Below are 18,418 nucleotides of genomic sequence, written 5' to 3'. Positions count from 1 at the left end.
CTGCATGCATCAATTCAGACTCAAACATACAAACTCTGAATTTATCCAAACTAGGTGGAGATATAGCAAATACTGGATTGTTTGTTAGTTTTAACGCCAATTTTTACACAATCTCTGGTCATATCTCGGCAGTCAGTCCACCTGATTAACTTTCCTGGATAACTTAACCAGTAATTACCTATCTCTCTACAAGTGATGAACTACTTATCCATGTTAAACATGATTTATGAATAAGCAGTTAGAGACAAATGACCATTATTCTCAATGTCAAACATAAATTGTCATGGAGAAACTTAACGTTGCCCGAGCATCTAACCAGTGCCTCCTGGAATTACAAATCCTTTGCTCTCCCTAATTGAGCTAAGGGGGCAAAGTCTCCAAATTCTTGAGCAAGATTCAAACCCGTAATTGTAGTGAAATAAATATAAAGGAAGGTATACAAACATCTTTTAAGATTTTATTATAAAATTAATACATAAATTATATAAAATATCATCAATTTTAAATAAAACACATAACAGAACTTAATTAGCATGCTAAAAAAAATCGTAAGAAAATGAAATCGTGCAACAAAATATCAAGTTAAGCTTCCTTAACAAATTCAAAAACAATATTAGCAATTCATCAAAAATACATCCCAAATAATATTTACAAATTAATTTACATGCGTTATATAAATTGTCAAAGCAGTGTTAACAAAAATAAATAAATAAATATAAAATGGCTGCCCAAGAATCATGGTACATGTACTTGGACTTTAAAAGTATAACAGCTATTTTTGTATTACACTCACATTAAAAATGGATGAGCAAACAAAACTCAAAATAACTAACACTTGATAGGTTTTATATAATAATTCTGTGAGGAACATTATATACACATATATATGTATAATTTATTACACACAAAATTTATTCAGTATTTGATTATACACAGTCATAATGCCTAATATTCTTTATGTACTAATTTTGTACTAATTTATTCAGATTTCATTACATAAATATATCATACAGAATATTTTATTATACTATGGAATTCACTGGAAAATAGAATTATAAACACAAAAAATGCATGTCAATGACTGGATTTATGGTAAAATAATAATAATAAAACTCCTGAAAATTAGGAATAACTGCACCTGAAGCTTGTATCATCCTTATGACTTGGTACAAAATGGTTGTAACTCAAATAATACAAGAAAAGAGATGAAACCATTTTGCAGAAAGTCAACATAATTTAGTGAATAATGGACGGAATAACAAAATAAACAAATCTTAAAAAAAAGATCCCTATACATTTTTTGAACTATGAAGGGAGATTACTCCTGTGAGCATATATGACTTCAATGCATGCAATAAATAAAATAAAATATAAGCCATGACACAAACAAACAAAATGGGACTTGGTAGTGTCTTTAACAAAAAAACAAAAACAAAGAAGTATAGAAAACCAGCTAACAGTAGTAATAAGACAACTAAATATTGTGTCAGATAAGATAATCAACACAAAGTCTTCTAAATGTAACAACAATAACTTAAATACTGTTTAAATATTTGCAAAAATACAACCCCTGCATAAACTACTATTTTTTTTAACACTTCACAAAGAATTGTGCAGCAATTTCATGAAGTATAATATTGCATATTTTGTTATTGAATACTGAATGTTATATTAATTTACTCACAATAATTCCTGAACAAAACTCATTCTGTTTATGTTTAGTAAAGTTGCAAATAAAGTACATAAAGGAATCTGATTAATACATGATTTTTAACTTGCGGATAAAAAAAAATTGAAAATTACAGGGAAGTCCCTTTCGATAGACTAAAAAAATTTGTGACGACCCGAAGGAAAAACCTCTATTGGTCAATTTCAAAATACATTACAATTTAAATCACATTAAGTGTTATAGACTTGGACTAAGAAAGAAAGTCTGCTATTGGTCCTTTTTCAAATGATGTCATCAGGAATAACCAATCATATCACAGATGTCAATGGCAGAATGTTGTAGAACCTTGTCGAGACCTGAAATGTACAAACATCATTCTAGTTGATACAATGTTTTGCTGAACACAGTTTTGTTAAAAGTACAATGTAATACAATGTATACAAAATAAATAACTTTGTTGTAAATTATGAAAATTGACTTTAAATTATGTTGATTTAAACCATCCTTAATACTTTACGCTGGATTATTTTTCCTTTTATGAAAATAAGACTTTTACATTACAGGATTATCTATATCGCTAAATTTATTAGCAAAGCATTAAGCTTTTAAGTACATTTGTTAAGACGTTTTAAATCAACCAATAACATATTAACAAAACTGTTGAATCTTAATAAATTAAATTATTTCAACCAGTTTAACTTCAATAATGTAGTTACATGAGATTTCTGCAGCCATCTCTCCACTCTGCAGAACGAGGCCGAGCGTCTGATGAATTAGGTCATCACGTACTTGAGTCTCCTTAAATAACGAAATAAGGTCATCCACTGGCAAAACCCAAGGTCATCTAGTGCAATATATCATCTAAAAACTAAAATCTATATCTAATATCACAATGTTTTATATAATTTGGCACCAACAATTATCACAGTCATTATTTGCAGACGACAATAGTTTACCTCTGCTGAATAATTCAGATTAGTCATCACGATCTCAGGACGAAATAATTAGTTTCCAGGTCATCTATTACCTATAGTTAATCTACTTAAGGTGCATGGATAACACCTTTTGTCAAGTCTATTTGTGTCATAATACAACTAATGTAACTTTACATGATTTATGACAATTGGAATCCTTCATGTACATGTACATAATCTGTCGGTTTACATGATTTTTTTTATGGGTAAATCATGGATATTTACTGTCATTATTTTTTCTTTTCTTTTTGGTGATTTTTTCTCTGTCATTTTGGTCATGCTGAAACTTTCAGCCTTGTTGTCTATGTAAACATATTTGTTTATCAACATCTTTATCAGTAAATTCAAAACTGACATAATCACCCAGACGTCAATAAAACACCACACAGCAGCCATATATGAACCTTTTTTGTATATATAATGAACACAATATTAAGTTATGATCCCATTAAGCACTTTTAAACTCTGTCATCGTTTATGACGATTAATCCTTGCTTTGATATCTTCTGCCCGTATCGGCCGAAGTCTTTTAATCGTATCCTCGTCTAGTGTATTATGTCTCGGCGTATGACCATGATCAACGAAAGTGTCTGAGTCATATGACAACACAGAAGACGTGTCTGACCTATCATGATACAGTTCATAGGTTCCTCGTAATAAGCCCCCTGGTGGCGATCGTTGATTAGGAATTATATGTTCACGGGCATACGCGGAGTACGGACTGTACGGTCCAGTCTCATCATCCTGCAGACAGTCCAGGTTTAAAGATAGAGGCTGAAATATTGTGAAAAATCAATTTATATAAAACATTCCCAATATGATGTTCATTTAAACATATTCTTGTAGTCATAAGTTTATGTTTTTATTAGGAACAAACAGTCACATGTAAATGCAGATTTGATTTTCAGCTTGATCCATTGGTTTCATAACCATGCAGTTTGGGTTCAACCAGTTGACAGTAACTTTTAAATCACAACTACATAATTCTGTTTTAAGCAATTCTTATAAAAATCTATTACTTTTGAGTAATATGAATACAGCATGTACTTAACCGATCAGGTCATTCATGTATTTCATTTATTTGCATAAAATCAATCATTTACAAATGTATTTATTTACCAGTATCAGCCATTGCAGAACTCAAACAAAATATAAAATCAAAAAATTAATTTCAACTTAAAAAAAAATTACATCTTCTTCGAATGAATTTTGCTGTTACATTGCCTTAAACCATTTTTTCTGTCATTTTTGTAACCTCATTAAAATCAGCATATATATGCCCGTACTTACATTGTCAAATTGCCTAGAAACAGGTGAAGGACTGGTTCTCCGTGGTAACCTAGGGTCAGAATGTGACCTTGGAGATATCCCTGGAACATCTGGTCTGGATGAACTGCTCCTATAAAACATCAATCAGTATTGCAGGTTACAAAAAATTTATTGCTTTCATTAAATAAAAGACTAAATTAAATATCTATCCTATAGTCTGATTAACAGTTCATTTATTTCGTGCAACCAACAAAAATCAAACACATACACACAACAACACTTTAAATTGTATTCATGCAAAAATAAACACAAAGAGTAATAAAGATTTTAGTGGTCCAAAACCCCTTCAGCTGACAGAACAAACATCAAACAAAAGAAATTCTTTAACTACAAAAAAGTCTTGATTCAAACACATTACTAATGCCCTGTCACAGAATGATGTGCTGTGATATATAATTCTCATATGTGTAATAAGGAACTGAATTTTTATGGGTTTTTAGTCATGTAAACACTGTATTTAGTCTTTATATTGTCTTTATAAGGCAACTTTCCGGATTCAGTGGCAGGGGAGTACTTCCATTAATGTTCAAAAAAATTTCGGACAACATTACTATATAAATAATATATCGGTACAACTATCAAAATAAGCAATATATTTTAAAATGGAGGAAAATAAAAGTGAATACATGTCTAATTTCATCTAAAATTCTAGTACATACATGTACATGTATTACTACACATTTTTACAGAATGAGAAAATTTTGTAATTCTACGATAAATTTAGCACAAAACTAGAATATATGGGTGTAAAATGACCTTTTTTTCAAGATTACATATTTCTGTTATGGTCTTGTTTTCTTCTATGATTCATCAAGTCATTAAAAGCAAATGTAACAAGAAAACATTGCTTAAGATAAATAAATAACATTAACTACAACACTGCATTCCAAAATATTGCATTGTGGCCTACATTTAAGTCTTAAATTGTGATTTTCTATACAGACTAAGGTAGTGAAATGTAATGTGAATGAGTAAATTTTTATTTATTAGTACCTTATAGATAATGAGCTAAATCTATTGGTGTGCTCACTGACAAGTAATAAAATTCTAAAATCTTGTAAACAGAGGTCAAGTTGTCCATTACATATCTCTCCTTCATAACAAATGTTTGAATTTTCCTGAATCACTCAAAAATGTCGAAAAATTAGTAACCAAAAAAGTATCACTTAAGTTGATTATGTAAAGTTGTATTCTCAGAAATATGTATGTTTGACACAGGCTAGTTGATGAATACAAAAAATTGAAAACAGATTTTTTTATTTCTTCAGTCTAAAAAACTGTATTTTCACCAGAAAACATTTAAGTTTATAATAAAATCTAATTATTTTTTGTATAGCTATAGGTTATTATAATTTCCAAATTCTAATTCCAGCAATCTATAGCTCTTAAACCAACTAAATTCAACTCAGTGTGTACATTTTAAATGCTAGAATCTAATTTAAGAGTTGAATTTCAAATTTAAGCAATTACTATAATCCACTAAAAATGATATGGTAAAAGCTTGTCAACTACCAACAATATTTTTGGAAGGCAGTGTATGTTTGCTGCTGCAAAAAAGCCATGATACATATTGTATATATGATACTGCATATGATAGAGTTTAAAGCAACATTCATTTTGTGTATATTGATACCTCTTTCTAAAAGTTGAACTGAATAATGTCATATATCGCAACAAAGTCCTGAAATAATGTCATGCAAAATAAACTTTAATTCCTCACTACATAATTCTCAAACTGAAATATTCTATCTAGCCGTCCTATATTCCATGTTAACATTACAATATCATTTTTCATATTCAAATTGTCATGCATCTTATTATTTTTAAATGTACATATTTCAGAAGATAAAATTCTACAGCCACAAATAACATCTTGTTAGTAAAATCCATTAAGCATCTAAAAAAATGCTTATTTCTGAACATTCTTACTTGCTTCTTGGAAAATAGTTTTTAACAAATACACAATTTTTACATTATGAAGTTATATTTAAAGTTTGACTACTTTTGTCTATCAAGGGAATTATATAAATATTGCTTACCTCTGACTACTTGAGGAAGAATATGAAGATCTTCTAAGCATCTCTTCAATTGGTGCAGATATTTGGGCACGTTTTTTCAGCTCTTCAATCTCCTTGAGTATCTGCTCTGATTCTTGAGGAGAAAAGATGCTTTCAGCAGTCGTCTCTAGATCTAAGGACAAAGGTGAGGTACGTCTCCTCTGATAAGCCCTGTCAGGAGAACTCTGGTAGCTTCCATATGGGTTTACAGATTCATATGAAGGTTGCTTTCTTACCGGGCTGAGCGAAGTTGATCCTGGAGCCACTATGTATGTTTTACTACCACCTGATGATGGAGGTGATGATAATGGGCTACCTGGAATATCTGATAAAGATACTGACACCTTTGGAGAAAAACCAAGAGAATGTTCGCTTGCATTCCTTTGTTTATGTAATGGTGGTGGGCTGGTATGAAAGTGAAGTGGTGGTGGACTGGTATGAAATGAGGGAGAACAAGACCGACTGTGCCGTATCTCCTCCTCAACTACATCCTTTATCAGCTGTCGCCTCAAATCCACCAAATGAGCTTTGTGTTCACGTGGATTCATGTAACCTGGAGAATAGCTTGGACTAGCACTTCTGGAATGTTCAGATCTTGGTGTTACCACAGGACTGTTTCCATGGAGAGGAGTATTCCCTCTAAGTGGGGTGTTACCTTTCAATGGTGTGCCATGTCTGGATGCCCTTGAATAATCCTGTTGCTCTCTCAATCTTTCTAACTTAAATGCATCTATTTCTGCTTGTCTCTGTTGATTTATGATATCACCCCTTCTAAAGCGTGGTCTGCCCCTAACAGCTGGTCTTCCTCTGCCTCTTCCTTTATTTAGCTGTTCTCTGCATTCCTTGATATCATTTTTTGACTTTTTCAAATCTGCTCTGTATTTTGATATAAAATCTTTTGTATGCCTTTGGTCTGTCAAAACTTTTGGTGTAAAATGTTCAGCTTCAGTAGTGTCTTCAAGACTATCTAAGAGAAGATCTGTCTGTCCAATACAATAGTTCAATTTAGCTTCAAGAAGCTCTACTGTTAGACTGTTTGGTAAGTAGGATAAACCAAGGAGATCCATTATATGTTGTCTCTCATGCTGTAAACTTTCCAATTCTTCCCTGAATTCTTCAGATGTCTTTGCTTCCTGAGTTTTTGCTTTAACATTACCTGGTTTTTGACCTTTAACTCTTGTTTGGGTATGGGTAGCATTTTCATATTTAGGACTTATTTGATCAACATAATCTAGAGATTGAGTGTTTTCAGGCAGTATATCTGGGTCTGTTTGTGTACAGTCATCAGAAAATGCAAGACTCATTTGAGTGGAATCATCAGCAAACCTAGGTGGTTTTGATACAGCTTTGTTAACATTATTCACCAAAGGAATTTCATTTTCCTTTGGTCCCTTAGTCTCTTGAGGTAGTGTATTAGTAGAATGCTGATGTGGAAACATACTTTCTGGAAGTATTGTAGTAGACTCCATAAAGTCAGGGCTAGTTCCCTGTCTTTGCTGATCTCTGAGGATCTGAGCTCTGTACTTTGGACTTGTCTCACTTTTAAATATCTGCTGTGGAACCTTTTTACCATGTTTTCTTGAATCTTCTTCAGGCTCAGACTCCTGTACTAATTTTGGTGAAGATTCACCAAATCTAGATCTAAATGATGGTGGAAGACTGTGGTCTCGTTTGTACACCTGTGGAATAATTGTTTCTTCCAACAGACTTGGTTCTTGAGATGCTGTGTGTTGTGTCTCTAAATTTCCATCATTTTTCTTGTTTTGTGTCATTTGTTCAATAAAATTTGGTACATGCTGCTCTCTCTTGCAAGACTCTGGCTGAACAATATCTTCAATAATAGATGCTGGTGAATCTCTACCATCACTATCTGAAACCTCTTTATTTAATTCTTTTGTGCCTGGAATCATATCACTTGTCATGTCCTTTTTACTTGAGGTAGGATTATTTTCAAGGACATCCTCAATTATTTCACGACTTAAGTTTTCATCACTCTTGTTCATAGGATAGAGCTCATCTAATTTCATAGCTTCAACAACTGCAGGATCAGCTGGAAATTCTTCAATAATGAAAGTATTACCTACAGTATCCTCCGATGCATTACTTTCTGATCTAGATCTTGATTCAGTTCTTCTTTCCCAAACTGTTCTAAACTCATCTCCAGCAATTTCCCACTTATGTTCTTCTTTAATGTTTCCCTTTTTATCTGTCTCATGAGTCAAAGCCTTCCTTTTTGGACTGGGTTCCCTGACTGTTTTGTTCTTTACAGTCACCCCTGAACTTGGATCTACCTGGATATTTATCTGTACAAATTCCTGAGTGCTCATTGGACTCAGTGATTCCAAACTTGCATCAATTTCACTTATTTGTTTTGCATCTTCATCATCTGATCTAACATTTTCCAAAGACTCTTTATCATCAATATCTGATCTCACATTATCTACACATTCTTGATCATCACCATCAGATCTTACTATATCCTCTATAAATTCTTTAGAAGTAACTTTGTCTTCCCCATCTGATCTTACAACATCTTTCACTTCATTTTCCTCGTATTTGTTTTCCCTATCTTCATCATCAGATATAACGTTGTTTTCAACCATACTAGAATTAGAAGATGAAGTTTCTGTTTCAGGGTCATTCTTGTTAAATTTAAAGATTTTAGAGTCACTTTTAATTTGAGAACTGTTCCTTGAATCTGCTTTGTTTTTGTCTTTAGCCTCTGATGAAGAGATTTGTTTTGAAATTTCATCTGCATCTAATGGCATTTTTCGTGCTTGAAGTTTTTCTTTTCTATTTCTTCTTTCATCTGATGCCTTCCTTAAATTTTCCATTAGTTTAGCATGTTCCTTTCGCAATTCAACTATTTCAGGTGTATCAGGTAAAGTAAATCCTGGTAACATTTTGTTTGGTGACTTAACAACTTCTTGTCTTCTAGGAGATTCAGTTTTCATCACTGGAGATTCTTCATCACTCTTTACTTGATCAAGCCCCAGTTCAGCTTTTAACTGTGGGATATATTTAGCTTTATGCAACTGCTTAGCATCTTTCTTTTCAAATGATTCATTATTCTGCTGTTGCTCCTTCGGTGAAAACGAAACAGGAGCGCAGCCTGGGCACATATTTGCTCTGTATTACTGTTAGTCTCATTGGTAAATATTTCATCAAAAGATGTGTCTATATCGTGTTGTGATGGCATATTGGCATTATGAATGGCATCTGTAAGATCAGTACTGACCCTTGTTTCAATGACTGAAAACTCATCAAAACTCTCATCAGTTTGAACAGACATCTCACAAAGGCATGACTCAGAAGGTACTTGTAATATATCATGTGTTATTGTATCTGCCATGTCTAAATGTTTCAGACTTTGTTTATCACGAGTAGAATCTGTTCGATTAGTCTTACCTTCCTTTTCAACTAACATATAATCTCCATCAGTTTGTGAGCCTACAGTGGTTAGATCTTCCAATGAGCGACCAGTCTGGATGCTGATTTCTTGCCATTTCTTTAAAATAACTTGACTGACTTGACTATCTTCTGAAGAGCTGATAGATCCTTTTCTAGTTTGTTCTGGTAATCTGTCATTTATTCTTCTCAGTAAATGTGTTGTTTCAACCATAAGTTCACCAAGAGTACACCAATTTCTTGACTCTTCAGATAATTCAAGTCCTTGGCCAGTAGCACCTAATCCAAAACTGTCCATTGATTGTGCTCTAAATGGAGCTGCAAGAGCAGGCAGTATTATCTGGTCAGCATTAACTAAAGTTGGCAAATTACTAGTAGCCTCAGGGCTTGTTTCTGAATTATTGGTCTGAACACCAATGGAAACACTGTTTAGATCTTTCTCATTTTCAGTAGTCATGCCTCTATCAACTGAACGTGGCTTAGGACAAATAAGTCTTTGAACAGTTTCTAATACCCTTCTTATTTGTTGCTCTTCATCAATAACCCTATCATCATCTTCAGAATCACCAGAGTGATTTGTTTCTTGCCCATGCTTATGTTTATGCTTACCCCAGTTAGTTTTATAGTCTATGATAAATTCTTCTTCCAAACTTGATACCGAGGAGGATTTACTACAAATTGATCTTACTATTGCTGAAGAATTCTCACCACTATTACAATTCTCAGAGTCCACATCACCTGATGTCCTATTTGAAAGTGAAGCATCTATATCTGAAAAAGTTCTTTGGGAAGTGTGATCAAGTCCCCCTTCTGACATGGTATGAAGCGAAATAGAAGGTTCTGTTTGATCAGTATCAGTTCTTAATGCAGGTGGGAAAATTCCACTTTCTGATTCCGGTTCATCAATTACGCCAACATCAAGCATTCCTGTTGATCTTGACCTCATTAAATCATTCTGTGGCTTTAAATGTTTTGGAATATTGTCAGCAGACATTGACCGTTCTGGAATAGGTAACACAGATTCATCAATGCCAAATTTATGCCTCAGCGGCTCTGAATCTTCTTCATAATACTTTCCTCTGCTTTGAACAAAACTTTCAGATGTATCAGTATATGTAGGTGGGGAATCATTCTGAAAAACAATGTCCATTTCTCTTCTTCCATGCATCTGTTCTTGGTTTTCAACACTGTCTATTATTTCTTCTATTTCTTCACTGGCAGAATGGGTTGATATCCTGTCTTCTTCAGCATCTCCCATGCTCTGATTATACTCAATTACAGAATCTTCAGACCCACTAATACTGAGTACATCAGATATTCTATCCTCACTTTTTGAATCTATAGGCCCTCTACCACTAATATTTGCTAATTCATTAGAATGTTCACCATGATTTGACAACTGTATACTATCAAAAAGCTCATTTTCTGAATCACAGAGTTCACGACTTCCAAAAGGATCGGACACACTGGTATTCTCTGTCTGTTCGCTTTTACCTTTTTCAGAATCACCTGGCTTGGCACGGTCATCTTTGATAAAAACAAATGTAATACTATCATTTGATGTATTAGAATTATCCATTTCATCCTCAAAGTCATCTATATTCCCTTCTGAAAGAGATCGATGATATTCTCTTTGTGGAGCATTATCTTCTAAAATTGACATAGAAGTAGACTTCTCACATATTTTTCTATTCTGACTAGCATCAACTTGAATCATATTTTCAATGTCGTTAATATCATCCAACATATCCTGATCAATATCAATTTCGCCAGGTGACAGTGATCTAGCACCATCTGTGGACATCAAAGCATTATTACCTTTCCAATTACTATCACTGACAGTGTTGTCAGATGGTGATATTGCTCCAGGGATATTTTCAATGGATTGAACTTGCCGAACAGCTCTTGCTAAATGTGGTTTAAGATTAATAATTGATGACAAGCTGTCCAGAGAATGAGATCTATGTAAATGCTGAGGTCTTATGGCAAGCAAAGAATGAATTAGCCTTTCGGGAAATGTACCAACAGGTGTAGCCAAAGGGAGAAAATGTTCCCGAGAAGGACTGGTATCAAATGCTCTGTGGTTTTTAGGTCTCTCAACTTGAGCAGGGCTGTCATCATCAAACACATTCCCTGAGTCCTTAAATGGTACCTTTGTTGGATGTGATCCCTCAAAATTCAGAGTTCCTCTAACTCTTATAGGCGACTGTGTAAGTCGGAGTGCTTGTAGAAGCTTTTTCTCTCCCAGGAATGATTTGTCATCATACACACGACTACCACGTGGGGACATTGAGGAAGAATCCCCATCAGTGAAATCTGAACTTATGGCAGAGTCACTTAAGCTTCTAACATGACGTGTCAATTTAGCAATTTTCTGTTCTATATTTTTTCTCAAAGCTTCTGTATGAACAGGATCCTTTGAGTCTGCAAGAAGTCTTATTGTTGAGATTGCAGGAGAAGTAGATTGTAATGCAGTTGGCACTGATTCTGTGTTTACAGAAGCAGTCCTTACATCATTTGATTGTTTTGGAGACGATGTTAAAATTGGAGCTTGATCCAGAGAAAAGTCATGTGGGCTTTGCCTTGGAGTAGATTGCTTTTCATCATAATAGTCTGGAATTATTACATCATCAACTTCTGCAGGTACTATTTCACTATTTAATTCTATTCCAACGTTTTCTCTTGGAGATTGCATAGGAGTTTTGTAATCCGAGGAACAAGTAGAAGTATTGCTTTCGGATTGTTCTAGAGATAGAAATGGTTCATCTGCTGAACTAATAGATAGCCTATGTTGCCTTTGTGGAGAACTCACTGAGGACTGTGATAAATTTAGTTTTGGAACTTCAGCATCAAGACGTTCAGATCTTTCTGAGTTATCTTTTTCAACATTTTCATTGCTGCCTGTGAGATTTGCTAATGTTTCTTGAGAAGTTAAATTGTCATTTTCACAAGCTCTTGCTGGCCTCACCGTTTCCATACTACCACTATCGGTTTCCATGGTATAATCTTCGTTTTGATCTTCTTTGTGTTCATCTGAACTTTCTGGTCTCATACTTTCATAACCTAGATCAGTAACTGGTCCATCTTCATGTAAAAAGTCAGAGTTATCTAATTTATTGTCAATAGCATCTCCATCTTCTGGCTGATTTTCAGCAGAACCACATTGAACAACCTGTGTTCCAGCAATATTTAATGTAGGACTTTGAACAGAGGATGTACACAAATTCTGGCTCATATCTGGAATAATCATAGCACTCGGATCTGTTTCTGTCACCTCATTTTGTAGAGATAAATGCTGAGGTTTGCCCTGACTATAAGAAGCTGACTTTGTCTCTGAAGGCCTTGGTGAAACAGGAGCAGAATCACTACCCTCTGAATCAGATGTTGAAGTTAAATATCCATACCTGCCATCTACTGAAGTTATAGTTCCATAGTCTGATGTATAATCAGATTCATTCAAACTGGTTCCTTCTTTTGAATATTCTGGGGCACTCACAATATCTTCCCCTAGAGAAGTACTTGGATAATTCGTGTTTTCTATTTCTGAATTTTGAAGTTTCATCTTTTTCTTACTAGCCACAACTTTTGAAGGCAAGCGATAATATGAGTTTTCAGTTGTTTCTTTTTTAATTTCTTTTGATTCCTCTCTTTTCACTGCACCATCCTCTATTTCAGTTTCTTTCTCTGAAGAAGTGGATGTGCGGTAAGATTTACCTAAAACTAAACTATCTTCTTGTGGTTGTATATTATCTGGCTGATGCATTGTAATTTCTTCTCTATGTTGAATGGTTTGATTTTCTTCAGTTTGAGAATTTACATTTTCAGTCATATTTATAAGTATCCTATCTGGAATAATATTTGGCTCATTTTGATTTCTTAGTGTATATGTTTTATACTCAGTCTTTTCAACATTATACTCAATATTGGTAGTATTTTCATGAACAGTCACTTCAAACTTTACAGGTGTTTCAGTGTCAAGATTAGCTGCTTGCTGCAGCTGAGATTCTGGGAAAGAAATATTTACTACCCTTCCAGAGTTGGTTGGTGTACTACAGTCTGGTCTTGGAATCAGCCGTCCACCTTCTCTAGGTGATCTTATATATACTGAGGAATGATGACTTTTGGAATCATCTGCATAATCTAATGGTAAAGTTCCAGGATGCATTGCTTCTGTTTCAAATGTATATGAAAGATCATCTCGAAAACTTGCTAGGGGTCGTAACTCTGAAGAACTTGATGACCATACCTCAGTAAGTCCTTGTGTAAGATTACTTCTTTCTGAAGACAAACTAGCATTTGTGCTTAATCTAGGTGTCATATCCCTTTCACAATCATTTAGATTTTTAACATAACCAGCTGATGATATTGAATGGCAATCACTATGAGATTCTCTATCTGACCGCTCATTAGAATTCCAGAGACTTAGAGGAGACATTACCATACCTCTTCCTTCACTTGTAAAACTACCATCATAATCAGAGTAGTCAGTTCTAGTGCTACTAGAGGACCTGTTCCTCTGACAAGGGACATGGGTCTGAATTCCAATGGTCCTTCTCCCATCTGGACCATCTATAATCTCTGTATAATCTGGCTGTTGATGTGAAGGGCCAGGTGAAAGATGGCGTCTACGTTTGTGTTTTGATCCTGTAGGCATGTTTGCTCTATCACTTCTTCCTGCAAAATCTAGGCCATCATTAGAATCATAGGTTAGATCACTTTCATCATGAGCATCTCCGTTTTGATTGTTCACTGGTTTAAAAGCATCCACTGAATCCTCAGAATATAAACTATCATTTTCTGAACTATCATAATCATCTGATGACTGGTCCTTAAAGTGCTTGCTTGTCTTGTCTACAGATTTATTTGATGGACGTTTTCGTCTACGAGATCCAGAACTTGGGCGATTGGAATTTTTTGTTTGTGTTCCTGAAAATATATAGTTAAAACAAAATTTAATTTCCAAACAGCTGTATCTGAAAGAAAGACAAATATAGAATTATGAGTTATAACTTATGTACAACTAGAACTCCGCGAGTCGGATGTGTCGCCTTGTGAACAATGTAGTTTAGGGTAAATGGCCAGGACAAAAATGAAATATGAAAAATAACAAAGGGCAATAACTAAAAAAATAATATGTGCAGAGCAGCATTTCTGTATACTGCACTTCTTATCAATAAGATCTATCATTCTATAATGTTTCAAGTCCATAGCTTTCATACTTGAGGAGAAATGACCAGGACAAAAATAAAGTAAGAAAATCAACAAAGGGCAATTACTCAAAAATAAGAAATGCAGAGTATCAGTTCTTATGCACTGCACTTCTTTTTAATGAGATCTATCATCCTATGAAGTTTCAAGTCCATAACTTTTATACTTTCGGAGAAATGGCCTGGACAAAAATTAAGTATGAAAATTAACAAAGGGCCATAACTCAAAAATTAAGAAATACAAAGTACCGATTCTTGTGCACTGCACTTCTTAATAATGAGATCTATCATCCTATGAAGTTTCAAGTCCATAGCTTTTATACTTAAGGAGAAATGGCCCGGACAAAATTAAAAAATGAAAATAAACAAAGGGCAATAACTCAAAAAATAAGAAATGCAGAGTACCAGTTCTTGTGCACTGCACTTCTTCTTAATGAGACCTATCATCCTATGAAGTTTCAAGTCCATGGCTTTTATACATTAGGAGAAATGGCCCGGACAAAAATAAAGTATGAAAATTAAAAAAGGGCAATAACTCAAAAAATAAGAAATGCAGAGTACCAGTTCTTGTGCACTGCACTTCTTCTTAATGAGACCTATCATCCTATGAAGTTTCAAGTCCATGGCTTTTATACATTAGGAGAAATAGCCCGGACAAAAATAAAGTATTAAAATAAACAAAGGGCAATAACTCAAAAATTAGGAAGTGCAGAGTACTGGTTCTTGTGCACTGCATTTCTTCTTAATGAGATCTATCATCCTATGAAGTTTCAAGTCTATAGCTTTTTTAGTTGAAGAGAAATGGCCCGGACAAAATTAAAGTATGAAAATTAACAAAGGGCAATAACTCAAAAAATAAGAACTGCAGAGTACCGGTCCTTGTGCACTGCACTTCGGGTTATTGAAAGAAGCATGCATACCAAGTTTGAGGTCAATCAGACTTATAGTGACTGAGTTATGCTCCGGACAAGCTTTAGCGGACGCCGACAACGACGCCGACACAGACGCCGCCGACACCGCCGACAAAAGTAACCCCTATATGTCACCTTTTCAAGGCGACACAATAAATATCAATGGCACAGATATTTCCAAGTATCACATTGATCTCAATTTAAACTTATATAAGGAATTTACATTTGCATGCATATATACAAGCATGCACGTCTTTTGTCATAAATAATTTTGTACTTTATACAAAAAACATATCTTTTTTTTTATTTCAGATATAAAGTGTTTTGTACTTTCTACCAAGCATAGTATCTATCGGTATATCTCTGTTTAAATATATTGTTTTTTTTTTATTTCCATTTTTAGACATGAATTATTTTAAATTTCGGACATCTTTACCTTTACATTTCATACGTCTGTGATGGTAGTATAACAAGACAGCACAGACACCTACTGCAGTGATGCCCAATAAAAACAAGTGTTGTTGCTTCATTTCTGTCAAATAATCCTATCCCCCTTGTAAGAAACTATTATTTCTATTTATACGCACAATATGCAATATTCGTGCATATTTTGCATTAATGTCTAGATTGTTCGTAAGCATTTTTGTAATGACAGATATTTTGTGTATCATTTTGCGACACATGTCTATAATATTAATGTCTTGTGATAGATGTTTTATTTTCAATTCTCCACTCTGAACACCTCTGGACATATATGAACTATAGCAACTTTTTACCACATAATTATCAAAACACGATAATTCATTTCCTTTTTAAGTCATCCAATAAAATGATAGTAATAATAACTATAGAAATTTTTCAGTTACTATATGCACCACATTAAAATGTCTCAATAAATTCTAGAATCCCTATCAACAATGGGTACTGTCACAGCCATTTAATTGTCCATATTGGTATTAACTTTTCCTATGCAGAGAGTTATTTGAAACCTTTCTGTATTTATAAAGAGAGAAAAAAAACGCTTGTTATCCTATTCTTTATGCTAAAACGACATTGACGAAAATAACGAAAATAACTGTACACAGCTTGTATTCCCTTAATATAGAATAAACTTTTGATTAATTTATTTATTTAGCCCTAATCAAATCCTGTATTGTCAATTAATCTAATCACTTAATTACAGTGCCAGATTTAACCTCACTAAAATCATGTCAATCAAAAACAGTAACTTAATTCTGGCTTGTTAATCAACTGTATAATTGATTGCATAAGATAGTGTGATTTTAACAATTGATTGTACCGAAGCATGTAAAAGTCTAAATTTGTTTATTCTTATCAAAAAATTTACAAAATAAACAAAACTGGAAAAAATGTTTGCTATTATCTATATGAGAGTATATGTTTCAATTGAACATTGAGATTTAAATCTTTTCATGCAAGCAAAGTTTATTGAATTTCCTTTTCTGTTGAATCAGCTGTTACTAACAATATGCACTTTATAAACACTAGTAATCTATGTAAAATTCCATATTTCATATATTATTCACAGTATTTTTAATCGTCCTTCAGATAAACAGAAAGTTCAGTCAAGCTTTCAGTGATATATGTAGGAGTGTCACACACACGAAAAACTATAATGATTCAGAAATGCTTTTAAACTAATCAATGGTTTCGAGATTTCTTATCTAGCAAATGCAATTTAATATAACTAGGCTTGTTGATGTTATACAAAACATCTCGATTTCCTTTCACAAGTCTCTGCAGTATTCATGAACTTCTATCATTTATCAATCAATCAATATCCTATTGCACAATATTCATAAACTTTCCCTATCCTTTATCAATCAATTTCTCTGTTGCATAAACATATACACCATTTATAAACAACTTTCCTTTGCATTTTCAATACATCCCATTATCTAAATTGAACAACATCATTTTTTCCAAGATCTTTATGAAATGACATCACCCTGTGAGCACAATCTTTCCTTTCATATTCCAAGTTTGGCATCAGTAAAAACAACCCACTTTACTACCAAATAAAATATTTCATTAAGTTTAAACACTTTAAATTCCCCTCCTTCACTAACACCCGAAAACGAAAAATTTATAAAGGTGACATTCTTCATGGGAGTTATCATGCTAATATTTGTTTAAGGCCAAGTTTCTTTACCTTTGTTTCACAGGAGCATGGCATTTTTCTTAATTAGCATAACCAAAATAAAAATAGACCTTACATTTAATATAGCTTTTCAGCCACTATTCACCAACTTTTCCCCCTCCAAAATTTATTGAATTCCCCTTTTGCCTTGGAAAATTGATACAATATTATTCAATGTTATTGTTTCAAACAAAAAACGGAAATATTATGAAACAAAATATGCAAATGAAATGCACACCTCCACTTGTGACTAGTTTCATAAAAGTTAGATACTTACTATAGATACAAATACATGTATATATTATTATGAAACAATTAAAATAAAAGAAATCTTAGTATCATTTTTATTAATTTATAGAAATTAAAAGATAAGGTATACCTTAAGATAAATATGAATTTCCAATCAAATCATGTTATTCTTTAAGTCGGAATATTGTACAAGATAAATAGTCTCGAAGTGAATACATGTTGTACGTTTATATTAAAGAAGACATATTTAGATCTAATTGGTCATTTATTTATTTATTGATCTTGTGGGTCTTTGTTTCACATGGAGTTTACTGACAGCATTTTTCTGATTATGTATTTAATACATTATTTATACATATGCACTAAAGCTGATAAAATATTTCAACACTAAGCACAGATAAAAATAGCCCTGGCCTAAACTTTATTAATACTTTGTCTGTATGATTTATGTCC

General features: G+C 33.3%; 1 protein-coding gene across 1 annotated transcript; it reads right to left on the bottom strand.

Moving 5' to 3' along the window:
• Positions 1–441: 441 nt before the first annotated feature.
• LOC132730778 (uncharacterized) lies at positions 442–16,254 on the bottom strand. Its single transcript, XM_060716782.1, is given in 7 exon segments — positions 442–2,025; positions 2,386–3,417; positions 3,934–4,042; positions 5,606–5,653; positions 6,012–9,131; positions 9,134–14,363; positions 15,992–16,254. Coding segments are annotated over 6 exon segments (8,907 nt in total). The 5' UTR covers positions 16,086–16,254; the 3' UTR covers positions 442–2,025; positions 2,386–3,111.
• Positions 16,255–18,418: the final 2,164 nt, after the last annotated feature.

Source organism: Ruditapes philippinarum, unplaced genomic scaffold (genome assembly GCF_026571515.1).
Source record: "Ruditapes philippinarum isolate M1 unplaced genomic scaffold, ASM2657151v2 ctg1196_1_1_1_1, whole genome shotgun sequence".
NCBI lineage: Eukaryota > Metazoa > Mollusca > Bivalvia > Venerida > Veneridae > Ruditapes > Ruditapes philippinarum.
This window is presented reverse-complemented; position numbering and strand designations above follow the sequence as displayed.